Source organism: Kogia breviceps, chromosome 1, assembly GCF_026419965.1.
Source record: "Kogia breviceps isolate mKogBre1 chromosome 1, mKogBre1 haplotype 1, whole genome shotgun sequence".
Classification (NCBI taxonomy): Eukaryota; Metazoa; Chordata; class Mammalia; order Artiodactyla; family Physeteridae; genus Kogia; species Kogia breviceps.
The window spans coordinates 189335365-189362480 of record NC_081310.1 but is presented as its reverse complement, the minus strand read 5'-3'; the positions used below and the strand labels follow the sequence as shown (position 1 = coordinate 189362480).

The 27116-nt window shown below is 54.9% G+C and overlaps 1 protein-coding gene across 21 annotated transcripts in view; it reads left to right on the top strand.

Annotated features, from left to right (window-relative positions):
- ARHGEF10L (Rho guanine nucleotide exchange factor 10 like) overlaps positions 1-27116 on the top strand; it is a 168767-nt gene that overhangs the window by 82911 nt on the left and 58740 nt on the right. For 14 of the 21 annotated variants that reach the window (XR_010837194.1, XM_067016341.1, XM_067016382.1 and 11 more), the window contains 10 exons: positions 1240-1348; positions 3885-3991; positions 6463-6540; positions 7531-7710; positions 8706-8822; positions 10142-10234; positions 10980-11153; positions 15599-15744; positions 25185-25199; positions 25438-25619. Coding sequence is in view for 20 of the 21 variants with exons in the window: in XM_067016341.1 (XP_066872442.1) it covers positions 1240-1348; positions 3885-3991; positions 6463-6540; positions 7531-7710; positions 8706-8822; positions 10142-10234; positions 10980-11153; positions 15599-15744; positions 25185-25199; positions 25438-25619 (1201 nt within the window). In the remaining variant the exon portion in view is untranslated. Of the gene's footprint in view, positions 1-1239; positions 1349-2856; positions 3105-3884; positions 3992-6462; positions 6541-7530; positions 7711-8705; positions 8823-10141; positions 10235-10979; positions 11154-15598; positions 15745-25184; positions 25200-25437; positions 25620-27116 lie in introns of those variants that run through there. The other 7 variants (XM_067016396.1, XM_067016405.1, XM_067016363.1 and 4 more) reach the window with 3 other exon arrangements.

The following is a 27116-nucleotide window of genomic DNA, read 5'->3' as shown; positions in this document are numbered from 1 at the left end:
GAAAAGTTACCACCCTGCCCCCAGCCTCAGCGCCCACTCGGTGTTCAGCAAGCCTTCCTGACCCAGACCCTTGAGAAGTGCCAGGGCCCTTAAGCTGGGGACCAGGGCAGGTGTCTGGAGGAAGGTGACAGCGAGAGCAGAGACCGGGGACCCCAAGATGAGTGCTTCCCACCTTTAGCAGAGAGCTTCAGGGAGGAGGGGGTTTCCTAGAACTGTACCGTCCATTATGGTAGCCCCCCAGCTCTTTACATTTAAGTTAATCAAAATGAACGATCACCAGGACTTGGGGTCCTCAGTCGCACCTGCCAGCTCCCAAGTGCCCAGTGGTGACGTATGGCTGGCCGTTGCTGTGTTGGACAGCGCAGACAGGGAGCATTTCCAGCCATGTGGAAACTTCTAGCACTGGCTGTGCGTCAGGGAAGCTTCCAGGACTGGGCCGGGGGCTGAGGGGACCAAGCAGTGAGTCAGGGGACGGCAGCTCTGTTTGCAGGCCCAGGGTGCCGCTTCCCCGTCCCGGGCCTGCCTCCGCCCGCGCCCCGTGTCTGCTTCGCTTGCTACGCCCATGCCCACGGGTCCTCCCCACCTGAGGGAAGCTGCGCCCGGCTCCGTGGAGGCACCAGCCTCCCCCTTGTTCCGGGGCAGAGGCTCAGTAAGAAACCCGGCTATTTGGGGGGGCCGGGGTTCCACTGATGGCATGGGGGTGCTCCCCTCCGTTTATACTTGCTCCTAAAGTAAGCTTGGGCATCTGTGCAGCTCATTTCACTGTTCAGCGTGCTTTCCCAGAGCCTGTTGAGTCCTCACAGGCTCTGGCGGGTCTCAGGGAAGAAACTGAGGCTCAGTGAGGTTAAGGGTCTTGTCCAGAGTCACTCGGGTGGGGAGCTGTAGGGCTGGGATCTGAACCAGGCCTAGGACTCCAGGCCTTGAGCCTTTCCCCCAGTGTCACACCACGTCCTTAATTTGACACTCAAGGGGAAAACATTGGGTTAGTAAAGAGGGTTCCCGCCGGAAGGTCCCCAGGGCACGAGTGCCCTTCCAGCCCTTCCCGGGAGGTCTCGGGCTGGCACTGCCCTGCTGTCTTTCTTGGCCTCTGCTGCCACCTCCCTGGGAGGCAGTGGGCTCTGGGGTCCTCGTGTTTGTAGCGCCGGCCGGGAGGCCTGGATAGGGCCCGTGGCCCTTGGTGGCAGATGTCGCAAGGCCTCCTTCCGCTTCTCTGATGAGCTCCCCCCCGCCTTTGCTCAGATGACCCAGCTCATGAAGGCTGCCAAGAGCGGGACCAAGGACGGGCTGGAGAAGACGAGGATCGCCGTCATGCGCAAAGTGTCCTTTCTGCACAGGAAGGATGTCCTCGGTGAGGCGCTGTGGGCCGGGCCAGGGGCGGGCTCGGTGCTCAGCAGGGGTGGGTGGGCGAGGTCACTGGGTGTCTGGGCTCCTCTGGCGGTGGGGTTTGGGGACTGATCCCCAAATGTGCCAGCTTGTTTCCCGGCCTGTGGCAGGTGGACCCCACCTCTTCTGGGAAATGTGGGCCTCTCCCTTCAGCATCCCTGCCCTTGGTCTCTGTCGTGGCTTCCTTGGCCCCTTGCCTCCCGTGTTCACCTGGCCTCATCTTTGAATGCGCCTGTTCATTCCCTTCTTTATCCATGCACCTGTCTCTTCACCAGCCAACATTTATCGAACACCTACTAAGTGCCATGCCCCGTGCTGGGTGCAGGGACACCAAGATGAGTTAGGCAGTATTGCCTGCAGGAGCTCCTGGGAGAGTACGGAGACAGGCATGCAAGCAGGAAATGGCCAGCCTCATGGTGGGGTGCCGGGGTGGGAGCGTGGGGGGTGGGAGCGTGGGGGAAGTGAACGTGGAATGCGGGAATGAAAGGTCAGGGAAGGGCTGAGGGCAGGAGGAGAAGGGGACCCAGGTCCATCAGGCCAGGGGACGGCGCAGGGAGAGGGTGCTCCGGGCAGAGGAGCCAGCATGTCCAACGGTCCGGAGGTGGGAAGGTCGGAGACGTCCAAGAAGTGATTTTCCTGATGGTCATCGTTTATGGAGTGTCTGTTGTGTGCCAGGCACTCTCCTAAGAGCTTTACAGTTTCTCATTTAATACTTATAAACACCAGACAGGGGCAGAGGACTGTCTTGTTCCCATTTGGAGATGGGAGAACAGGCACAGAGTGGTTCAGTGTCTCGCCTGGGGACACACAGGCGTGGAGGGGACGGAAGAGGCTTCCTCTGGCTGGAGTGAGGGCAGGGGTGAGAGATCAGGGCCCCGTTAGCACAGGCATTCAAGCCAGGGAGGACTTTGAGGCTCTGCATCCTCTTGAAATCTATGTATTTTACCCTCTCTGTGCCTCAGTTTCCTCACCTGTACAATGGGGCTAATCTGGCATCTGCCTCTGGGGGCTTTGGTGAGGATGACCGAGTAGTAGTAGTAGTAGTACATGGAAAGAGCCCAGCACAGCTCTTGACCCTTGTGTGGCAGGTGTTATTCCTGGTGGCAGCCACAAAAAGGAGGTGTTTGGTGCTGGGACAGCATCTTGCTGATCTGGATCCGATCCTGGTTCCACGGCCTCCTGGCTGTGTGATCTTGCCCGCTTTTTCCCCTCTTGGACTGCCAGGTTCCTCATCTGTGAAGTGGGTTTAACCCCACCACTGCATATACTTGATTCAGCGCCAGACTTTTGGGGAAGCCCTACCCCCCGATGAGGGAGGGGACGATGGGCCGAGGAGCCATTCCGAACTTGGAGTGGCCTGGAGAAGGGACAGGCTGGACATGCTGGCTGGCTGGGAACTCTTCCTGGTCACCCCCCCATCCCCAGGCCAGCCGGGTGGCCAGCAGGCTCCCTCCCCACCCTGCCCATTAGCCCAGAGCCGTTCCTAAAGCGACCCTCCCACCAGAGGCGTTATTAATAGCCACGGCAGGGCTCGAATCACCAGCCAAGAATGTTACCCAGTGGCGCATGGGGGAAGAGGAAGCCGCGGGGCCAGCGGCTGGGGTGGGTGCAGAGCGATGCCCGGGGTGTCATGTGGGCCAGGCAGGAGGGCCTCCACCACCCCGACCCCCGTGCTGTCATCCGCTGTCCCTCCTCCTCCTCCTCTTCTGTCTCCTGCTCAGGTAAGGCCCGTCTGCGTGTCCCTGTTCCCTCGGCCCCCGGGAGCCACCGCCACTTCTTGCTTCCCAGCTTCCCCATAGCACCGCTTCCTGCTGCCTGTGGCTGCCGGCACCCGGTTTCAGGGCCGCAAGCAGCGGGGTCCCGTCTCCCTGTGCCTGTGCCTGTTGCTCGTGCGGCGGGAGCCCTGCAAGGCCCGGTTACTGCACTCTGCCTGACCTCCGCTCTTTCTCTCCGCCCCGGCCTCTGTCTGTCTCGATCTGTCCTCTGAGGTCTGCCCCACTCGTGTCTGCGTTCCCCTACTGGACATCAGCTGGACTTTCTCCCTGTTGGGTCTCTTTTTTTGAAAGATGAAAACACAGAGCCGAGCAACCCTGTTCTTCTCAGGGCTTACTTTCTTCCCCCTTTTTTTGGCATCCAGAAGAAAACTATTTTTAGTGCCTAGTGATGGGGACATGGGCGGCCTGGCCTTTGCCAGCCCAGAAGCGGGCGGGTCTGAGCGGGGACAGAGACTCCTTGGCAGAGTGGATTCGGAGAGCCAAGCCCCTGCTGCATGTTGCTTTCTATTCCCTCGCTCCATCCCTCCCTCACGCCTATTTCCGGGTGGACTGTTCTAGCAGAGTATCGCCAGGAGGGCAGCGAGTAGGCTCTAATCCTCTGTGGCCCCAGGAGCTGCTCACCCCAGGACCCCGGTCTGTGGGGGGAGGGTGGTTTCCAGCTCCTGGAGTTTGAGCCGGTGTGTCGTCCTTGCCTTGCACGTGTCACCAGCCCATCTCACTTTCCAGGTGACTCGGAGGAGGAGGACATGGGGCTCCTGGAGGTCAGCGTTACGGACATCAAGCCCCCAGCCCCGGAGCTGGGCCCCATGCCAGACGGCCTGAGTCCGCAGCAGGTTTGTGGGAGGAGCGGGCTGTCTTCAGGGGGAGGCGTGGGGGGGACCCCAGCCTGCGACCTGGGACCATGCAGGTCTGGGTCTGGAAGGGGAGGTGATAATCAGGGGGCTCTTGACAGAGCCCCAGCTGGGTGGGGGCCCTCCTGGGGTCTCTTCTCGACCTGCTGCACAGACTTTCCAAATTGGACCCTGCAGGTTCCATGCCATCATCCTGGGTGGCGGTGGGGCTGCATGTGGAGCTCTTGCTTCCCAGCCCTGCGGCAGCCAGAGCAGCTCCTGTGTAACCGGGTCAAACGAAGGTGTTTGAACAAAGGGCCCCCAGTCCCCTTCTGGGAAGCATCGAGCTAATCCAGTTCAGGGGGAGACCCTGGAGGTGCCCGGCCCCCCCGCCCCCCATCCACCCACCTGTCATCAGTTCAGACCCCAGAGTCACCGCAGGCTTCCCAGGAGCGGGGCTCTTCTGGCGATGTCTTCCTTCTCCAGAAGTGTCACATTGAGATCGGGGTGGCTGTGCTCTGGGACCTTCCTCGGCAGAGTCAGGTTTGAATTTTCCCCCTCTGGGGGAGAGACCCCTGCCTCCCTCTGGTCGTGAGGACTCGGAGCAAGACGTGTCGGGGCAGCAAACGCAGTGACGGGGTTGGCCGGTTTGGAGTTGGCAGGAAATCCTGATGATGGGCCCCTTTTGAAAATCGGAGATATGGCCGCACCTCTCGTCTTGGGAGTCCATCTGCCTCCTTCCTTCCTTCTTTCTCCTGCCTGGCCCCTGGCAACACTGAGGTGGTGACCCCCCCCCCCCACTGCTCCCTCATCTATGCAGTGAGTCACTGTCAGAGCCGTCAGAGCTCAGAGCCAGGCAGGACCCCGGGCTGCCAGCTCGTAATCTGGGGTTCCCCTTTTTTTTTTTTTTTTTTTTTCTTTGCGGTACGCGGGCCTCTCACCGTTGTGGCCTCTCCCGTTGCGGAGCACAGACTCCGGACGCGCAGGCTCAGCGGCCACGGCTCACGGGCCCAGCCGCTCCGCGGCACGTGGGATCTTCCCGGACCGGGGCGCGAACCCGCGTCCCCTGCATCGGCAGGCGGACTCTCAACCACTGCGCCACCAGGGAAGCCCCGGGGTTCCCCTTTTTGATGTCGGCCGGGTCTGTCTCCTCGGGAGCCTTTTGCATTTCTTGGATCAGCAATGTTAGTTACTCTAGGCCAGCGGCTCTCAACCGAGTTTATTTTGTCCCCCAGGGGACATCTGGCAATGTCTGGTGATGCTTCTGGTTGTCACAGCTCAGGGGGGAGGCGGGTGCTACTGGAATCTGGTGGGTAGGGGCAAGGGACGCTGCTACACGTCCTCCAGTCACAGGACGGCCCCAAACGTCAGCATGCTGAGGTTGAGAACTCTGCTCTGGGAACACCTGGGGAACTGGGAATCGTAGACGAGGCATCCCACCGTGGGGCAGCTTGAAGGACAGTGGCCTGGCTCGCCACACCGCCAGGGACCATGGTCAGGCCTGGGCGCAGGCAGGGTGGTGGGAGGGGATGCAAAGGGTGTGCCAGAGGCGGGAGGGAGGAAGCAGAGGGGAGCAGGGGAGGTGGTGGCGGGGGTGCCTGGATCGATGTTCTCAGGATGGCTTTGGGGCCACAGTGGGGATCAGTCACCCTCCCAGCTCTGGGCCAAGGTGGGTAGGCTCCCCCCTCGGACACCTGTCATGTGCTCTGTCCCAGCTTTGCTGCACAATAGAATCACCTGGGAAGCTTTAAAAAACACTGTTACCGAGGTTGCACCCCATAGCAATTCATTCAGAATGTCTGGGGTGGGAGCCACATGATTCCAGAGTGCAGCAAAGTCCCCCCCCCCACTCCCCCTCCCAGCCCGCATGCTGCTGTATCCAGGTGAGGGCTTCTCGACTGGGTGCTGGCCGGTCTGCACCTGAGAGATGCACCAATTTGGGCTGAGGAGAGACAGGGAGGGCAAGAGGGGAAGGATAAGGGGCTGGGATGTTTACCTTGAAGTAGAGCCCACTTGGTGGCCATGGGAGAAGGACTGGTTAAGGAGTAGATCTATAAGTGTCGGGAGCTGAGATTTCAGTTTCATCTAAGAAAGAATTTTCTGCTGAAGTTGTCCAAAGATGGAGGAGGCCGCCCGTCCCCATGGAGGAGAGTGGTGGTTTCCCATCCCTGGATGTGTGGGGGCAGAGACCATGCAGGGGACTCGAGTCCCAGAGCCCCCTGCCCCCATGCTGCGGTCTGGGGAGCACGGGCATTTGTCTGGGGTGGGCAGGGGCTCTGGAAGGGCATGCTGGCCTGCCAGGCCCCAGTGGTCCAGGAGCGGCTCTGGGAAAGATGAGTTCCTTCTGCCCCGCGGGCGGCAGCTCCGCTGGGCGTCGTGGCTCCTCTTCCCGTCACCCGGGGCTCTGCACACAGCCGGTGCTCGCTCTGTGCCATGACTGGCACAGGTGCTGACTGTGCTTTCCGCCCGAGCAGGTGGTCCGGAGGCACATTCTGGGCTCCATCGTGCAAAGCGAAGGCAGCTATGTGGAGTCTCTGAAGCGGGTACTCCAGGTAGGACTCCGGGGCTCTGGGGAGAGGGCAGGGGACACCCCCGAGGGACATTTTACAAGGAGCGTTTGGGGACCGTGGGCATTTTTAAGGGGAAGGAGCCAAAGGCCAGGGCTTTTATGGAGACGGCAGGACCTCCAGATGGGGGACACCAAGAATTCCAGATGCCTTGGTGTTCACAGGATGACTGCATTTTCTGAAACCGTGTCGGGGTTCAATAACATGAGCTCTATCCTATGGACTTCAGGGCACGTGGTGCCTCTTGTGCCTTCCTCGCCACTCTGGGAGCCCCCGGGGCAGGGGCTGGTGTCTCCACGTCATCTTGGAGCTCCCTGGGTGCCCCTCTCCCCTGTGATCCGGATGCACAGGACTTGCTAAGTAGATGCTTGCGTGACTGAGGTGTGCCGGCCTGGTCTGTAGTTTGCATTCCTGAGAAGGTGAACCTTCTGGGATGTTGTGGGCTCTCGGTGAGGACAGCAGGGAGGGGGATTGTAGGGGTGGGAGGACGCTAGTAACAGCCTCATTTCCCCTCCTGAGTTTGGATCCACAGTGGAGGAGCCCAGACCTCAGGCAGGTGGAGACAGAATATCCCGTGTTTCTGACAAAGCTGGTTGGAGAGTGTGGCTCTAGGTCTTGCTGTGACATCACTGCCACTGCTCCGTTAGACAGACTGGCTCACTTGTGGGCAAAGCCGATCTGGGCCGGCCCCTGGGGACTGCCTCCGTGGAGCTCCTTGCAGGCAGGGCTCTGCCCGAAAACCCAGCTTAACACGGGTTAAGTCACGGGGGTGGGTTATGGATGGGCAAAGGGTCAGGAGTGTTACGTTCATGGAGATCCTTCCAGAAGGACAGGTGAAGAGTGAGGGGTGAGTGCTCCCCCCTCAGGAAGGTCTGCCGAGTTCTGCTTGGCCCGGTCCAGGTGGCCATGAGGGCAGTGGGGGCAGGGGCTGTGGCCTGGCCTCGGGGCACTCACCCCGCCCCACCCCCACCGCAGGATTACCGCAACCCCCTGATGGAGATGGAGCCCAAGGCGCTGAGTGCCCGCAAGTGCCAGGTGGTGTTCTTCCGCGTGAAGGAGATCCTGCACTGCCACTCCATGTTCCAGATCGCCCTGTCCTCCCGCGTGGCCGAGTGGGACTCCACCGAGAAGATTGGGGACCTCTTCGTGGCTTCGGTAGGTGTCCCCAGACTCTCCCCAGCCTGCCAAGGTACCAGCCACGGCCCTGATCTGGATATTCTCTGGGCCAGCCTCCTGCCTCCACCTGGTCGCCTCGTCCAAGCCAGAGGGGTCAGAGGGTGGCAGGGCCCGAGTCGGCCTGGCTTACGCGGGGCTGGGCGTGACACCTTGCAGCGTGTCCTCGGAGATGTCCGCCGGCGTGGCTCCCGCTCGCTTTCTGGCTCCACCTAGGTGGCAGCACCTCCAGGAGACTGGCCACCGTGGGCGGCCACCTGGCCGATCTCAAGCCCCCGCTGCCGAGGGCTTGCAGAGGGACCGCTGTGCGATGCCCACACAGAGCATGGCCTTGGCCCCAGAGGATGCTGCAGGGTGTCAGGGCCAGGCCCCTGGGCCGTGCTCCCGGAGACCTGGCCTGGTCCCAGCTCAGCTGTGCAAACGTGGGCAGCTCCAGCGCCCTCTCGGGGCTCAGGTCCCCATCTGTGGAGGAAGGGGGCGTGCTGGACTCATGGTTTTTGACACTGAAGTCTGTGGGCCCCAGAGAGATTCACGAGGTGAGAGACGGTCAGGTCGGTGGAACCTGCTTCGATATGTTGTAGGCAATTGGGTTCCGCTAAAAGACAAAAAACCCAGCACCCTGGTCGGTGTGTCCATGGGGCTCAGGTCAGGAGCACCATCCTTGAGGGTGGGGGGCTGGGGGGTGTAACAAAGGGCCGCCGTGCCCCCCTTTGCCTGTGGGCCAGGCTGCCGTGCTGGGGGACGAGGGACCCCCCCGGGCTCTCCTTAGCACCACCTGTTCCTCCCCGTGGCTTTGGTGTCTCTTCGCCTCTCTGAGCCCTGTCCCCTCCCCTCACCGGGTGACAGGTTTCCTCCCCTCAAGGCTAGCTGAGACCCTCCAGGCGGAGGAGGACTGGTCGGCGGTGAGGGTGGGGTGCTGGCCGCCCTCCCCCTCGCATGCAGGTGACCCTCCCGGGCCGCGCCCACGCCTGTTTCAGTTCTCCAAGTCCGTGGTGCTAGACGTATACAGCGACTATGTGAACAACTTTACCAATGCCATGGCCATCATCAAGAAGGCCTGTCTCACCAAGCCCGCCTTCCTCGACTTCCTCAAGGTGGGCCCAAGGGCGCTCCGGGGCCCCTCTCAAGTGGAGCCCCGGCCGTCGGGGGGGGGGGGGCGGGGCAGGGAGGTTTCTCAGGAGGGAGGGATTGCTGCAGCATCATTTCTTTGGCCCAGACACCTCTCTTCTTTCCTTTGGGCCATCCCCAGTCCCACGGGAAGAAAATTTGCCTCTCCTTTCCCCACTCCCCCAAGGGGAGGGTGAAAAAGAGTTAAAATTTCTGTAAGCCACTTGGGATCCTGGAGTTTTGACAGGTGGAAGGGTAGGCCTGTGACATCTGCAGATGGTGGCTGGGCTTGGTGTGGCTCAGGTCGTGGCCAGGATGAACCCTTTCCTCAAAGCGGTGCTTTGGGGATCACGTGGGCGAATAGAGTTTAAAGGACTATAGGCCTCAAGTAGCTGTGGGACCAGGTCCGCCCCCAGTCGCCATTTCCTAGGCACACAGTTAGGTGAGTCAGACACGTGCCACCCAGCAGCGGGTGCAGGTGGACCAGGGCCCCCGGCCTCAGCCGAGGAGCCTACAGCCTGGATCCCAGAGGGTCAGGGGGCTTTCTCAATGGGGTGCCATCTGACATGGGTCCTGGGGGGTCAGTGGGGTTGAAACGGGGAGATGGAGAAGAGGGTGTTCCAGGTGCCAGGGTGATGGGGCAAAAGTCAGAGACGAGTCTGGTTGGATCCTGGGAGCGCTGGGTGCCAGGGAGAGAGGCCCAGAGCAGTGGAGTTCAGTTTGGGCGGATCTGGACCTCCTGGCCCGGGGGCTAGGGTGTCGTATTTCAGGCAGCGGGGAGCCAGTGAAGTTCTGGGTGGAGGCAGATGGAGGCAGAGGCCGGTGGGGAAGCTGTGGCGGCAGCCTGGGTCGCAGGGGCTGAGGGCCCGGGTCAAGGTGACAGGTGTGTGGATGGAGAGGTGGAAACAGAAGCAGGAGACAGGACAGTAAGAACCGTCCCCGTGCCGATCGTCACCCCGGCCCGGGCCCGTCCGCTTTAGTTGGGTGGAGGGAATGGTTGTCTCGGCTGCTTTCAGTAGCCTGACTTCCTGGATAAATCGCTGAAATGTCCTACTTATGCTTTTAGTCCAGAGACTTTAACGTGATGCTCTAGGCTTTCCAGGGTGAGGGGCTGTACAGGGGAGCCCCGTGGTGGCAGGGACCCCTGACTGTGGAACCAGGGACCTCCTGGGCTCTTCTCTTGGGCCAAAGGCTGAGCAGGGTCCTGGGCCCGGGGAGGGGAGCCCGGGATGGGCCGCGTCTGTACCCCGGGTGCTGGGCCCTTGCTGCAGAGGCTCAGTGAATTATTCCCCCTCATCTCCAACAGCGGCGGCAGGTGTGTAGCCCCGACCGCGTCACGCTCTACGGGCTGATGGTGAAACCCATCCAGAGGTTCCCGCAGTTCATCCTCCTGCTTCAGGTACCACGGGGGATTCCGGCGGCCACCAGCCTGCAGGGTGGGGCGTGGGATGGTGCAAGCCTCATGGGGTTGGGACAGGAGGCCTGGCTTCTCATCTGTCACCCACAACCCATGCATCTGTGCACGGTGGGCAGGGCCTCGGCCCCCCCGGCCCCCTCTTTCCCCACTCCTAGGGTGGAGCCCATCGAGCTTACTTTCCCCTCCCCTGGTGGGAACCTGGTGACTGGTGGTGACATTAGCCCAGGTTGTGGGAAGGCACGTGGAATCCGAGCACCTGTGGGGCCCCTGGCAGTGAGGAGATGTCCCGTGGATGCTCTGATCTCGGCACTTCACGCTTCCCGAGGGGGCGTTAGCCTCCACACTGGGCCCCGAGAGCTTGAGGCACCTCCCCTGATTGCCGGGGGCCCTCAGTCAGGGGGCGAGTCCCCCGGGGGCAAGGCTGGCTGCCAGCCCAAGGGCCCCAGCAGGGTTTCCTCTCTTCTCAGAGTGGCCAGCCGCAGGAGTGGGTCTCGTCTCAGTGTACAGTTGATCAGTGAATCAGGGATTGGCCCACCCAGCTATTTTAATTTAGTTTTTCATTCACGAGCTGCTTCTTGAGGCCTTGCTCTATGTCAGGCCCCGCGTGTCCTGGCTACAAGCTGGGCCCTTCTCAGGCCCGAGTGTGGAGGTGGAGGCTGTGACCCCAGCCAGGGGAGGGTCTGCTGGGGTGGGCATCTCAGTCGTGGCTCCCTCTGGGCCCTGGCAGGACATGCTGAAGAACACCCCCAGGGGCCACCCGGACAGGCTCTCGCTGCAGCTGGCGCTCACGGAGCTGGAGACGCTGGCTGAGAAGCTCAACGAGCAGAAACGGCTGGCCGACCAGGTGGCCGAGATCCAGCAGCTGACCAAGAGCGTCAGTGACCGCAGCAGCCTCAGCAAGGTGCGTGCGTACCTGCCCTGCGCCGGTGTCGCCTGTCGCTCGGCCTCCTGCCCTGTGGCACCCACCAGGTAGCAGTGTTCTCCGAGGGAGGCGATTCCTTGTTTCTCTCTGAGCCCGCAGACCTTACCTTAAGCATTAATCTTGACTAGACCTCCACATTCGTTGCTACTCATGTGATTTTAGGATAAAAGCTGATTTTATTCAGCTTTCAGTGTAATTGCCAGTAAAGATACCAGAAATGATAGCTAAGTATTGTGCTTAAACTAGTGGGCTGTGGAGTCAGAGTCTGGGTTTGAATCCAGATTTTGCCACTGCTGCTTACTGTGTGGCTTCAGGGGAATCACCCAACCTCTCTGAACCTCAGTTGCTTCCTCTGTAATGAGAAGAGCTCGATGGCGCCCGACCCTCAGGGCTTCTGCGAGGCAAATGAGAGAGTCGGCAAACTGGCAGACCAAGAGCCCTTAATACAAGGTGGCAGTTGTCATTATTAGTGTGATTTTTTAAGAAGCAAAAAGAAAAATCCATGCCATGTTTTGGGATTGCAACTTAGGAACATTCTAGCAAAAAGAAAAAAAATCTTGAAAAACTTTCAAATGAGTCTATTAGGGAACTCTGTTTTTAAAACACAAAGTTGGTACAAAAAAATTAGTCACCTCCCAGAGTCACCTATTGGTGAACTTTATTTTTTTATTTTTTAAACTTTATTTGTTTATTTATTTGGCTGCGTTGGGTCTTCGTAGCTGCATGTGGGCTTTCTCTAGTTGCGGCGAACGGGGGCTACTCTTCATTGCGGTGCGTGGGCTTCTCATTGCGGTGGCTTCTCTTGTTGCAGAGCACGGGCTCTAGGCGCGCGGGCTTCAGTAGTTGTGGCACGCGGGTTCAGTAGTTGTGGCTTGTGGGCTCTAGAGCGCAGGCTCAGTAGCTGTGGCGCACGGGCTTAGTTGCTCCGCGGCACGTGGGATCTTCCCAGAGCAGGGCTCAAACCCGTGTCCCCTGCGTTGGCAGGTGGATTCTTAACCACTGTGCCACCAGGGAGGTCCCTGTTGGTGAACTTTAGTCCACTGTTTCCCTAGCGGCTTGTGACGTGAGCCGCTTGCAGCTGCACCCACATCTGGGAGGAGGTCCCGGGCCCCGCCTTCTTTCACCCACCAGAGTGTGGGGTTTGGCCCCGATGGTTCGGGGTGAGGTGAGCCCCACCCCAGGGCACTTGGCGAGGGCAAACGTTGTTCTTTGGGGAAGGGACATGCTGTGGGATCACAGGGAGGTGTTCAGGTATTCTGGGGGAAAACTGGGAGCCTCCTGGCTCTGTGGCCCCCAAAGCAGAACTAAAGCCAATGACTAAGGCCGATGAGATTTCAGCCACAGGGGGTGGAACTTTCTAATGTTTGGGGAGTGTCACCAGGAGTACCACAGCGCTTCCCACGTGGCCCCGTCCTTTACAGTATACCATACTGTCTAACCTGCATCGTCATGTTTGAGTTTCACCACAGGCCTGCAAAACAAGGCCCGGACAAGTTAACTTGCACAGTCCCTTGCAATTCTAAGCTTCAGGGTGCTGCATCTTAAGACTGTCCCACATCAGGCCAAATTCAGGCTGCACATGTGTATTTAGGCCCACACAGTATTTTTAGGAAAATGGAATTAATTGACACCATTTAGAAATGGAGAAATGTCCCACGACATTTAGACTCATGTATCTTCTTAAGGGTTGCAAGAGCTGGCACTCTGGCCCACCTTCCTATGTGGCACCAGTCGACCTGAGTGGCAGCTGCCCTTTTGCCCCCTCAGTCCACATCCAGGTCTTCCCGCTGAGGTTACTTCTGGCCCTGCAGGCATCTGGGTTTGCTTTGCCTCTTCCGGGAGTATAGAGCTGGGAAGAAAAGATGAGGCAGGGGATGGAGCCCCCTCCCCGGGGTGTATCCTCATTCAGGATTGCTCAGGGTGGGCCTGAAGGGTGGGGGTCATCCCCCCTCCCCGCCTCCGGGAAGGACTTCCCCAGCCAGTCCCACACAAGCCTTCTATTTTTTTTTTTTTTAATTATTTATTTATTTGGCTGCGCCGGGTCTTAGTTGCGGCATGCGGGATCTTTAGTTGTGGCATGCAGACTCTTAGTTGCGGCATCCAGCTCCCCGACCAGGGATCGAACCCGGGCCCCCTGTGTTGGGAGCGTGGATTCTTAGCCCCTGGACCACCAGGGGAGTCCCAAGCCTTCTATTTTGAAATGTCTCTCGGGTTAAAAAGAACTTAGCCCAGCCATGGCCACCGTGCTAGTGTTTGATGGTCTTTGTACTTGGGAAGTATCTTCTTCTGTCTTTAGCTCCTTTTCTGTAACCGAGAGGGTTTCTCTCGCTTTGGCTCACACACTTGTGAGATCACTCGGGAGAAGGAAACCCTTCTCCTTAGCACTTGCTCTGGGAAGAGCTGTCTCTTCCCTTCTGCTCTGTCCACTGGCAGGGGACCCAGGCTGTGAGGAGCAGTGGTCACTGGCTGGAGGTCAGGGGGACCTTTTGGGTGTTGGGCGAGGAACTGACAGCCCCAAGCCTCAGTTTTCCTACCTGTCAAGCGGGTGTGTCGGATGCGTGTGGGATGGTGTCGTGGAGAGAGTGATGGTGGCCGCACAGCACGCCTTCCTCTGCCAGGCCCCCCCCGGGGCAGTCTCGGCCAGTTCTGAGGCCAGTGCAGTGATTTCCCTCTTGCCACCCATCACCCAGAGAGAAGTGGAAATGAAACTGGGCGTGCCCGAAGTGGAACCGTGTCGGCTGTTTCAAAATGTGCCTGCTCAGGACCTGACTGCAGGGGGCTGTTTGTGCAATATCCGAGTTTTCTTTTGTCTTTCTTCTTTCTCATCTGCTTAAGTGGCAGGAGGATCGTTGTCGGAAGCCAGGGGACTTTCCTCTCCCCTGAGGAAAAGGGTCACGGCACACTTGGCCATCTTCTGAGGGGCCTACTGTCTTCGGGGTCCCAGCTGTGTTTACACGAGCTGGCAGTCAGCTTGCTGGTGGAAGCCGTGGGCTGGGGGAGCCCAGTCTTAGCAGGCATCGGGGTATCCCCGGGGCACCCTGAGACTTTTTGTGTGTGTCGGTAGCAGCGGGCTTTCTCTGACTCCTCTTACCCCCAGTCAGGAGCCAGAGGCCGTGTGGCTGGCTGCCCGGGGCTGGGAACGGCGTGTGCGGCCTGGCTCCGTCCTGCCCTGCCGCCCAACCGGCATTGGGTCTCAGCAAGTCACTTTACCTCTGGAATCTCCGTCCCCTTGTCCGGGAATGGGGAGGCCTCAGCGTTCTTGAGGCGATTGAATGAGAGGCGGATTATTTAGTGGCATGTGGTGTCACTCGGGCTTTCGTGTCGCCTGGAGAGACCCCGTTCTTCACAGAACCGAAGGGCGTTCTCTCCAAGAGAGGTTTTGAGATCACCCGCCCTTTCCCTTGTGAGGATGGGGAGGAGGGGCGCTAGCCGTCGTTATCAGAATCATGGGCTTTGGGAAGGAATTTTGCTGAATACTCCTTTTCCTCCTCAGCAAGATCCTTGGTTAGTAAAGAGGTGTTTTCCCAGCGGGTCTCTGGGTCTGATGGTGGTCCGGTGCTGACAGCATTCTTGGAATCCAGCCCGAGACGGGCAAACGCCTGTTCGGATGCCGGAGGCGTGAAGGCCTTCAGCCTTGTCAGAGCGTTGCCTTGTCAACCAGCAGATCTGTCCCAGCCCCAGCACGAGGCCTTGCACGAGGCCACTAGCTGAGGCTGTTCAACAGGTCAGGGTGAGGAATGGGATCTACTTTCAGGCCACGAGTCTCCCTCCCTGCTTGAGGCCACACGAACAGTGGCAGCAGTGGGGACCGTGGCCATCTGCGGGGTGTCCCGTCGCAGGGCCGGCTCCTTGGGCGTGTGGCCTGTGCCGTCACGCAGGGCGGGCACTCAGAAGAGCCCCACGTTTGGCTTACTGCCCTGCCGTCGCCATCCTGAAATTCTTAATTCTGAGCGAGCACCGCGTTTTCCTCCTCTGCTGGGCTCCGCGGATCACGTAGCCAGGTCCGGTCACACGTTGCCTTGGTGATGTGAGCAGTAGCGGTATTGCCCACTTGGCAGCTGAGGAAGCTGAGCTGTGGAGAGGTGACGTGGCCCCTGCCAGAAGGCTTCACAGCGGGCGCTCCGGGAACCATGGTCAGAGCACGGGTCTGTGGCTCTGGAGCTGTGCCGCTGGCAGTGACATAGGGACAGGCTGGCAGTGGCTGGCTCACCTGAGCAGGGGTGCTGGCTGCTGGGGCCGGTGGGTGGTCAGTGCCTCTTGTCCCCCCGGGGATGGAGGGCGTGGCCCTGCCTCACCCTCCGCCTCTCCCAGCTGAGGTCCCCTTTGTCTGTGGACGGAGAATCCTGGGTCTTCGGCACAGTGATGTCTGTGGAGCAGCCTGTGTACGATGTTGCTGTTGACTTTGTTCTGTCCCCTCCCCCCAGCTTTTGACCTCAGGCCAGCGTCAGCTGCTCCTGTGTGAGACGCTGACGGAGACCGTGTACGGTGACCGCGGGCAGCTGATCAAGTCCAAGGAGCGCAGGGTCTTCCTGCTCAACGACATGCTGGTCTGCGCCAACATCAACTTCAAGTAAGCAGGCCTGGCTGTTGCCCCTCCCTGGGGACCCCTCCTGTCATGTGTCCCAGTCTGTCATAGCTGGGGTCCTACATGAGCTCCTCTGAGGCCACCAACGTCCTGACTTCCTCTTCTGTCCCTTTGTGCCTGCTCTGTCCCTGGTCCCCAGAGCTAGGAAGCACCTGCGGAGGTCACTGAGGGCAAACAGCTGTCTGTTGCACAGGGTGGACTGTTCTGGAACTCTGCCATCGGAGCTGAACAGTCTGCTGAGTTTTGACCACTTTGAAATTCAAGAGATTCTTCCCTGTTCCCAGCCCAGATCCCCAATCCCTGCTGCTTTAAGTCAAATAGATTGTCCTCTGGCCAGATCTGTGTGTTTCTCAACATGAGTCCTTGCCTTTCTGCCAACTCCCTGCAGGAGCCTGGTTTCCCGGTTCTGGGTCAGAGGTTGTAGAAATGCCCAGAGGCAGGCTGCCAGGCTGCTCCCTGGGGTCGGGATTGGAGCTGGAGCCCTGCAGTGGGGAGAGGGTGATTCTTTAGATCAGAGTCTGCAAACTCATGGCCCGTGGGTTGCACTAGGCCTCTGGAAATCTTATGTTTGGCTCCTACGGGGAATTCACACAAAGTCTGAGGCATCTGGCTTAGAAACGTGAAGAACTCGCGTTCTGGGCCCACACTGCCTGGGGCCACACGGGCCGGCAGTTGGGTTGTGTGAACTCTTTACTGGGGCTCCCGCCTGGCCCCGGTCACTCGCATCCACTGCTTGGTCCTGTGGGCGTCAGGGATTGTGACCCTTTACCAAATGAAGGCCAGCTGGGACCTTTCCAGCCATACTCGTATCCACTCGAGCGCAGGAGAATCTCGGTTCTCAATATTTGGCAGCAGTTTCAAAAACCACGGAAACTGCAGGATGGCAGCAACAACCCAGACCCACGAGGGAAAACAGTCACCCGTAGTGGGGCGTTAACCCCAGGCTGGCTCTCCCACCGCCTGGCTGGAGCACACGTGGGGTGGGGGGCGCCCGAGGAGGCTGATTTAGATTCTGCACCCAGAGTCGGCTGTGCCTTCCTGTGCATGGCCATGGAGCAGATTTGGGGATTATCCGTGGTTGTGGATCACGTCTCCTGGAAGGCGGGGAGCAGGCAGGGCTATCTGGGGACTCGCACACTCAGCCTCCACCCACTCATCCTTCGGTCTATTAATCCATCAAATGTTTATTGAACTCTTACTTGGTGCCAGTTCACAGGTCTGGACAGGATCCAGCCCTGGTAGGGGCCTCGGGCAAAGAAACCTCTGTCTCAGATCAGTGCAGCGGTGCTGATGGCTGACTCATTCATTCATTCATTCATTCACTCCCTCCCTCATTCAAGCACTATAATTTTTTTTTTTTTTTTTTTTTTTTTTTTTTTTTTGCGGTACGCGGGCCTCTCACTGTCGTGGCCTCTCCCGCTGTGGAGCACAGGCTCCGGACGTGCAGGCTCAGCGGCCATGGCTCACGGGCCTAGCCGCTCTGCGGCATGTGGGATCTTCCCGGACCTGGGGCACGAACCTGTGTCCCCTGCATCGGCAGGCGGACTCTCAACCACTGCGCCACCAGGGAAGCCCAAGCACTATAATTTTTTTTTTAACATCTTTATTGGAGTATGACTGCTTTACAACAAAGTGAATCAGTTATACATATACATATGTACCCATATCTCTTCCCTCTTGCATCTCCCTCCCTCCCACCCTCCCTATCCCACCCCTCTAGGTGGTCACAAAGCACCGAGCTGATCTCCCTGTGCTATGTGGCAGCTTCCCGCTAGCTATCTATTTTACATTTGGTAGTGTATATATGTCCATGCCACTCTCTCACTTCGTCACCGCTTACCCTTCCCCCTCCCCATATCCTCAAGTCCATGCTCTAGTAGGTCTGTGTTTTATTCCTGTCCTACGCCTAGTCTCTTCATGACATTTTTTTTTCTTAGATTCCATATATATGTGTTAGCATACGGTATTTGTTTTTCTCCTTCTGACTTACTTCACTCTCTATGACAGACTCCAGGTCTATCCACCTCATTACAAATAACTCAGTTTCATTTCTTTTATGGCTGAGTACTATTCCATTGTATATATGTGCCACATCTTCTTTATCCATTCATCCAATGATGGACACTTAGGTTGCTTCCATGTCTTGGCTATTGTAAATAGAGCTGCAATGAACATTTTGGTACATGACTCTTTTTGAATGATGGTTTTCTCAGGGTATATGCCCAGTAGTGGGATTGCAGGGCCGTATGGTAGTTCTTTTTGTAGTTTTTTAAGGAACCTCCATACTGTTCTCCATAGTGGTTGTATCAATTTACATTCCCACCAGCAGTGCAAGAGTGTTCCCTTTTCTCCACACCCTCTCCAGACTTTATTGTTTCTAGATTTTTTGATGATGGCCATTCTGACCGGTGTGAGATGATATCTCATTGTAGTTTTGATTTGCATTTCTCTAATGATTACTGATGTTGAGCATTCTTTCATGTGTTTGTTGGCAAACTGTATATCTTCTTTGGAGAAATGTCTGTTTAGTTCTTCTGCCCATTTTTGGATTGGGTTGTTTGTTTTTTTGTTATTGAGCTGCATGAGTTGCTTATAAATTTTGGAGATTAATCCTTTGTTAGTTGCTTCATTTGCAACTATTTTCTCCCATTCTGAGGGTTGTCTTTTGGTCTTGTTTATGGTATCCTTTGCTGTGCAAAAGCTTTTAAGTTTCATTAGGTCCCATTTGTTTATTTTTGTTTTTATTTCCATTTCTCTAGGAGGTGAGTCAAAAAGGATCTTGCTGAGATTTATGTCATAGAGTGCTCTGCCTATGTTTTCCTCTAAGAGTTTGAGAGTGTCTGGCCTTACATTTAGGTCTTTAACCCATTTTGAGTTTATTTTTGTGTATGGTGTTAGGGAGTGTTCTAACTTCATACCTTTACATGTAGCTGTCCAGTTTTCCCAGCACCACTTATTGAAGAGTCTGTCTTTTCTCCACTGTATATCCTTGCCTCCTTTATCAAAGATAAGGTGACCATATGTGTGTGGGATTATCTCTGGGCTTTCTATCCTGTTCCATTGATCTATATTTCTGTTTTTGTGCCAGTACCATACTGTCTTGATTACTGTAGCTTTGTAGTATAGTCTGAAGTCAGGGAGCCTGATTTCTCCAGCTCCATTATTCGTTCTCAAGATTGCTTAGGCCATTCGGGGTCTTTTGTGTTTCCATACAAATTGTGAAATTTTTTGTTCTAGTTCTGTAAAAAATGCCAGTGGTAGTTTGATAGGGATTGCATTGAATCTGTAGATTGCTTTGGGTAGTAGAGTCATTTTCACAATATTGATTCTTCCAATCCAAGAACATGGTATATCTCTCCATCTATTTGAATCATCTTTAATTTCTTTCATCAGTGTCTTATAATTTTCTGCATACAGGTCTTTTGTCTCCTTAGGTAGGTTTATTCCTAGATATTTTATTCTTTTTGTTGCAGTGGTAAATGGGAGTGTTTTCTTAATTTCACTCTCAGATTTTTCATCATTAGTGCATACACTAATGCCAGAGATTTCTGTGCATTAATTTCGTATCCTGCTACTTTACCAAACTCATTGATTAGCTCTACTAGTTTTCTGGTAGCATCCTTAGGATTCTCTATGTATAGTATCATGTCATCTGCAAACAGTGACAGCTTTACTTCTTCTTTTCCAATTTGGATTCCTTTTATTTCTTTTTCTTCTCTGATTGCTGTGGCTAGAACTTCCAAAACTATGTTGAATAAGAGTGGTGAGAGTGGGCAACCTTGTCTTGTTCCTGATCTTAGTGGAAATGGTTTCAGTTTTTCACCATTGAGAACAATGCTGGCTGTGGGTTTGTCATATATGGCCTTTATTATGTTGAGGAAATTTCCCTCTATGCCTATTTTCTGGAGGGTTTTTATCATAAATGGGTATTGAATTTTGTCAAAAGCTTTCTCTGCATCTATTGAGATGATCATATGGTTTTTCTCCTTCAGTTTGTTGATATGGTGTATCACATTGATTGATTTGTGTATATTGAAGAATCCTTGCATTCCTGGAATAAACCCCACTTGGTCATAGTGTATGATCCTTTTAATGTGCTGTTGGATTCTGTTTGCTAGTATTTTGTTGAGGATTTTTGCATCTATGTTCATCAGTGATATTGGCCTGTAGTTTTCTTTCCTTGTGACGTCTTTGTCTGGTTTTGGTATAAGGGTTATGGTGGCCTCATAGAATGAGTTTGGGAGTGTTCCTCCCTCTGCTATATTTTGGAAGAGTTTGAGAAGGATAGGTGCTACCTCTTCTTGAAATGTTTGATAGAATTCGCCTGTGAAGCCATCTGGTCCTGGGCTTTTGTTTGTTGGAAGATTTTTAATCACAGTTTCAATTTCAGTGCTTGTGATTGGTCTGTTCATATTTTCTATCTCTTCCTGGTTCAGTCTTGGCACGTTGTGCATTTCTAAGAATTTGTCCATTTCTTCCAGGTTGTCCGTTTTATTGGCATACAGTTGCTTGTAGTAATCTCTAATAATCTTTTGTATTTCTGCAGTGTCTGTTGTTATGTCTCCTTTTTCATTTCTAATTCTATTGATTTGAGTCTTCTCCCTTTTTTTCTTGATGAGTCTGGCTAATGGTTTATCAATTTTGTTTATCTTCTCAAAGAACCAGCTTTTAGTTTTACTGATCTTTGCTATCATTTCCTTCATTTCTTTTTCATTTATTTCTGATCTGATCTTTATGATTTCTTTCCTTCTGCTAAATTTGGGATTTTTTTGTTCTTCTTTCTCTAATTGCTTTAGGTGCAAAGTTAGGTTGTTTATTTGAGATGTTTCCTGTTTCTTAAGGTAGGATTGTATTGCTATAAACTTGCCTCTTAGAACTGCTTTTGCTGCATTCCATAGGTTTTGGGTCGTCATGTCTCCATTGTCATTTGTTTCTAAGTATTTTTTGATTTCCTCTTTGATTTCTTCAGTGATCACTTCGTTTTTAAGTAGTGTATTGTTTAGACTCCATGTGTTTGTATTTTTTATAGATCTTTTCCTGTAATTGATATCTAGTCTCATAGCGTTGTGGTTGGAAAAGATACTTGATACGATTTCAATTTTCTTAAATTTACCAAGGCTAGATTTGTCACCCAAGATATGTTCTATCCTGGAGAATGTTCCATGAGCACTTGAGAAAAATGTTTATTCTGTTGTTTTTGGATGGGATGTCCTATAAATATCAATTAAGTCCATCTTCTGTAATGTATCATTTAAAGCTGTGTTTCCTTATTTATTTTCATTTTGGATGATCTGTCCATTGGTGAAAGTGGGGTGTTAAAGTTCCCTACTATGATTGTGTTACTGTCGATTTCCCCTTTTATGGCTGTTAGTATTTGCCTTATGTATTGAGGTGATCCTATGTTGGGTGCATTAATATTTACAATTGTTATATCTTCTTCATGGATCGATCCCTTGATCATTATGTAGTGTCCTTCTTTGTCTCTTGTAATAGTCTTTATTTTAAAGTCTATTTTGTCTGATATGAGAATTGCTACTCCAGCTTTCTTCTGATTTCCATTTGCATGGAATATCTTTTTCCATCCCCTCACTTTCAGTCTGTAAGTGTCCCTAGGTCTGAAGTGGGTCTCTTGTAGACAGCATATATATGGCTCTTGTTTTTGTATCCATTCAGCCAGTGTGTGTCTTTTGGTGGGAGCATTTAATCCATTTACATTTAAGGTAATTATCTATATGTATGTTCCTCTTACCATTTTCTTAATTGTTTTGGGTTTGTTCTTGTAGGTCTTTTCCTTCTCTTGTGTTTCTTGCCTAGAGAAGTTCCTTTAGCATTTGTTGTAAAGCTGGTTTGGTGGTGCTAAACTCTCTCAGCTTCTGCCTGTCTGTAAAGGTTTTAATTTCTCCATCAAATCTGAATGAGATCCTTGCTGGGTAGAGTAATCTTGGTTGTAGGTTTTTCTCCTCACTTTTCTCATCACTTTAAATATGTCCTGCCACTCCCTTCTGGCTTGCAGAGTTTCTGCTGAAAGATCAGCTGTTAACCTTATGGGGTTTCCCTTGTGTGTTATTTGTTGTTTTTCCCTTGCTGCTTTTAATGTTTTCTTTGTATTTAATTTTTGATAGTTTGATTAATATGTGTCTTGGTGTGTTTCTCCTTGGATTTATCCTGTATGGGACTCTGTGCTTCCTGGACTTGATTGACTATTTCCTTTCCCATATTAGGGAAGTTTTCAACTATAATCTCTTCAAATATTTTCTCAGTCCCTTTCTTTTTCTCTTCTTCTTCTGGGACCCCTATAATTCGAATGTTGGCGCGTTTAATGTTGTCCCAGAGGTCTCTGAGACTGTCCTCAGTTCTTTTCATTCTTTTTTCTTTATTCTGCTCTGCTGTAGTTATTTCCACTATTTTATTTTATTTTTTATTTATTTATTTATTTATTTATTTTTTCTGTAGTACTCGGGCCTCTCACTGCTGTGGCCTCCCCCATTGCGGTCCGGACGCGCAGGCTCAGCGGCCATGGTTCACGGGCCCAGCCGCTCTGCGGCACGTGGGATCTTCCCGGACCGGGGCACATACCCGTGTCCCCTGCATCAGCAGGTGGACTCTCAACCACTGCGCCAGCAGGGAAGCCCTATTTCCACTATTTTATCTTCCAGGTCACTTATCCATTCTTCCTCCTCAGTTATTCTGCTATTGATCCCTTCTAGAGAATTTTTAATTTCATTTATTGTGTTGCTCATCATTGCTTGCTTCCTCTTTATTTCTTCTAGGTCCTTGTTAAATGTTTCTTGCATTTTGTCTATTCTATTTCCAAGATTTTGGATCATCTTTACTATCATTATTCTGAATTCTTTTTCAGGTAGACTGCCTACTTCCTCTTCATTTGTTAGGTCTGGTGTGTTTTTATCTTGCTCCTTCATCTGCTATGTGTTTTTTTTGTCTTCATTTTGCTTATCTTACTGTGTTTGGGGTCTCCTTTTTGCAGGCTGCAGGTTCATACTTCCCGTTGTTTTTGGTGTCTGTCCCCAGTGGCTAAGTTTGGTTCAGTGGGTTGAGTAGGTTTCCTGGTTGGGGGGGGACTAGTGCCTATGTTCTGGTGGATGAGGCTGGATCTTGTCTTTCTGGTGGGCAGGTCCACGTCTGGTGGTGTGTTTTGGGATGTCGGTAGCCTTATTATGATTTTAGGCAGCCTCTCTGCTAATGGATGGGGCTGTAGTCCTGTCTTGCTATTTGTTAGGCGTAGGGTGTCCAGCACTGTAGGTTGCTGGTCGTTGAGTGAAGCTGGGTCTTGGTGTTGAGATGGAGATCTCTGGGAGATTTTCACCGTTTGATATTACGTGGAGCTGGGAGGTCTCTTGTGGACCAGTGTCCTGAAGTTGGTTCTTCCACCTCAGAGACACAGCTGACGCCTGGCTGGGGCACCAAGAGCCGTTAATCCACACGGCTCAGAATAAAAGGAAGAAAAAATAGAAAGGAAAGAAAGAAAGGAAAGAAGGAAGGAAGAAAGGAAGGAAGAAATGAAGGAAAAGAAGGAAGGAAGGAAGAGAGGAAGGAAGAGAGGGAGGAAGGGAGGAAGAAAGGAAGGAAGGAAGAAAGGAGGGAAGAAAGGAAGAAAGAAAGGAAGAAAGAAAGAAAGAAGATAAAGTAGGATAAAATAAAGTTATTAAAATAAAAAACAACTATTAAGAAGAAAAATTTTATCAAACAAACAAGCAACAGGTCGGTCAGAACCCTAGGACAAATGGTGAAAGCAAAGCTATACAGACAAAATCTCACACAGAAGCACACACATAAGGGAAAATAATAATATATCTTGCTCCCAAAGTCCACCTCCTCAACTTGGGATGATTTGCTGTCTATTCAGGTATTCCATAGATGCAGGGCATTTCAAGCTGATTGTGGAGCTTTGATTCGTTGCTTCTGAGGCTGCTGGGAGAGACCTCCCCTCTCCTCTTTGTTCGCACAGCTTCCGGAGTTCAGCTTTGGACTTGGCCCCTCCTCTGTGCATAGGTCGTTCAAGGGCGTCTGCTCTTCTCTCAGACAGGACGGGGTTAAAGGAGGCGCTGATTCGGGGGCTCTGGCTCACTCAGGCCTGGGGGAGGGAGTGGCACGGGTGCGGGGCGAGCCTGCGGCGGCAGAGGTGGGCGTGTCGCTGCACCAGCCCGAGGCGCGCCGCGCGTTTTCCCGGGGAAGCTGTCCCTGGATCCCGGGACCCCGGCAGTGGCGGGCTGCACGGGCTCCCGGGTGGGGAGGTGTGGAGAGTGACCTGTGTTCGCACACAGGCCTCTTGGTGGTGGCAGTAGCAACCCTAGCATCCCACACCCGTCTCTGTTGTCCGTGCCGACAGCCGCGGCTCGCGCCCGTCTCTGGAGCTCCTTTACGCGGCTCTCTTAATCCCTTCGCGCCCAAGGAAGCAAAGAGGGAAGAAAAGGTCTCTTGCCTCTTCGGCAGCTCCAGACTTTCCGGGACTCCCTCCCGGCTAGCTGTGGTGCACTGACCCCTTCAGGCTGTGTTCACGCCGCCAACCCCAGTCCTCTCCCGGCTTCCGACCGAAGCCCGAGCCTCAGCCCCCAGCCTCCGCCCGTCCCGGCGGGTGAGCAGACAAGCCTCTCGGGCTGGTGAGTGCCGGTCGGCACCGATCCTCTGTGCGGAAATCTCTCCCCTTTGCCCTCCGCACCCTGTGGCTGCGCTCTCCTCCGCGGCCCCGAAGCTCCCCCCGTCCGCCACCCACAGTCTCCGCCCGCGAAGGGGCTTCTAGTGTGTGGACACCTTTCCTCCTTCACGGCTCCCTCCCACTGGTGCAGGTCCCGTCCCTATTCTTTGTCTCTGTTTTTTCTTTTTCCTTTTGCCCTACCCAGGTACGTGGGGGAGTTTCTTGCCTTTGGGGAGGTCTGAGGTCTTCTGCCAGCGTTCAGTGGGTGTTCTGTAGGAGCAGTTCCACGTGTAGATGTATTTCTGATGTATCTGTGGGGAGGAAGGTGATCTCCACGTCTTAGTCTTCCGCCATCTTCTCTCCGCCTACGCACTATAATTTTTAAGTCCCGTTTATATCCTGGGTTCCGTGCAGGTGCCAGGGATCTGACCTACACCCTCTCTGCCCTCCTGTTGCTTGGAGCCTAGCATGGCATGAAAGTGTGATGAGGGTGTTAGTGGCCGACTTTTGGGGGGGTCATCTTGGGTGACTTGGGGTGAGTCATGTGACCTGTCTGAGCATCAGTTTCCTTTTCTGGAATAACACAGGCTTCCTAGCAGGGCCACTGTGGGAATGGGTGATGGAAGGCCAGTGCCCAGTTCAGGGAAAAGGCCCTCCGTGTGGTCCCCTCTGCCCACACCTGGCCCAGCCAAGTGGCCGACCCCCAGGGGGGTCTCAGCGGCTGCAGAAACCACTCCGTAACGATAACGACCCTTCTTGTCTTTTTCCTCAGGCCTGCCAACCACAGGTAGGGGCGCCAAGGCTTGGGGTGGGCGTGTGATTCTGGATGTGGGGCTGGGGCCCGGACGCCCTGACGCTTCCACCCCCTCCTCCGTTCCCCGCTCCGCCTGGCTTGGTTTTGGCTTGAGGGCTTGTGCTTGGGCTGTGAGGTGCCTGGCTGAGCTGACCTGCTGAGGAGTGGCTCTGGCTGGCCCTGGGGCTGGGTGCTGCGGCCTCTCCAGGGCCGTGTCCTCTCTTTCTGGCAGGGGCCAGCTGGAGATCAGCAGCCTGGTGCCCCTGGGGCCCAAGTACGTGGTGAAGTGGAACACGGCACTGCCCCAGGTGCAGGTGGTGGAGGTGGGCCAGGAGGGCGGCTCCTATGACAAGGACAACATACTCATCCAGCACGCCGGTGCCAAGAAGGCCTCGGCTGCAGGCCAGGCCCAGAGTGAGTACCTGCCCGACACTGCCCTGGGAGCACCTGCCCGGGCTCGGCCCCCAGGCCCACGGGCACTTGGCCCAGAGACTTTTCCTGCTGTACATAACTGTACACAAACACACACCCACATCCCTACCTGAGTGTGCAAATCACGCAGTCACACCTCACAGCCCCTGCCCACCCCGGTCCTGCACACCCTGGCGAGCATGCACACATACACATGCACACACGTGCACACACAGGGACCTTGGATCAGAAAGGGTGACCTCCAGTGCCTGCCTGGCCATTGCTTGCCTCCAGGTGGGACCTCAGTTTGCCTGTCTATGCAGTGAGGGGCCCCGGTGACACTCACCCTGTCCCTGAAATCCGCAGGGCCCAGGCTCAGGGCTGCCTGGCTCTGCGTGGATCCTCTTTCCCCCGTGCTATCCCCTCAGACTGTTGGACAACAAGGGCAATGCGAACTCGGGGTGGCAGGCTCCCCCATGCGCCCCATTCTCTCCATCTCTGCAGTGCTGTGGCAGGAACTTCCCGGTGCTGCCTTTCCCTCCCCTTTGCCCCTTCCTGTCCCGTCCCGTCCCATCCTCTACCCTCCCCCGGCCGACTCTTCAGAATGCACATCAGAGCTGCGTGTCGCCCTCCACCTGAAATCCTGGCTTCCCTCTGCTCTCAGGGTGAAGTCCCAGGTTCCCCCCGACCCCGGGCCCACACTCCCGTCCTGGGGGCCCACCTGCCGCCCCACCGCAGCCCACCCCGCCCCTTCACTCCCTGGGCTTGGCTGCCCTGAGCTCTCCGTTCCTGGGGGGTTGAGCCCCCGCCTGCCCCAGGGCCTTCTCCTGGCCTCTGCTCTTTTCCAGAGTGTTCTCCTGCCATCCTGTTTTTGTCTATCTGCCCCTGCTCATCTTAGCTCAGGTGACACTTCCTTAGAGAAGCCCTTCCTGATTCCTTTGGACTTGCCAGGTCCCCGTCCAGTGCTCTCAAGGCCCAGGTGTGTTTTCACCTTTATGGTGATGGTCTGGTTGCCATCTTGTCTTTCCCCTTGGTGTGACTGTAGCCCTCTGGAGCCCGGTGTGTGGTGGGTGTTAATAGACATTTGTTGAATGAACAAAGGACGTAACTGCATGGCCAGCAGGAAGGCACTTGGCTGTCACCCCTCCCCACTGGCCAGCTCTGTCCATCCCTGACCTGGGAGGTGGCTCTGAGAGAGGGACTCACCACACACTCTCGTCCTTGGAAGGCTGCGCCCACTTCAGCTGCTGTGTCCCCCTCCCCAGGCCTGGGAGGCATGGGAGGCTGTCTTGTGTTCCTGGCTCTGTGTTCACAGAAGCCCCCTGGGAGGGGCTCCTGGCCCATCTGCCCCCCTCAGAGGAGCCTTTAGCCCTGGCTCCACTCCACTCTCCCCCCACCATTTGGGCTCTTGCTCTGGGAGCGCTCCTTCAGCCACTGTTTTATCTGGGGCCACATTTCTCAAAGTAGAGTACTAGGCTGCCAGACCCCCTTCAAAGAGGA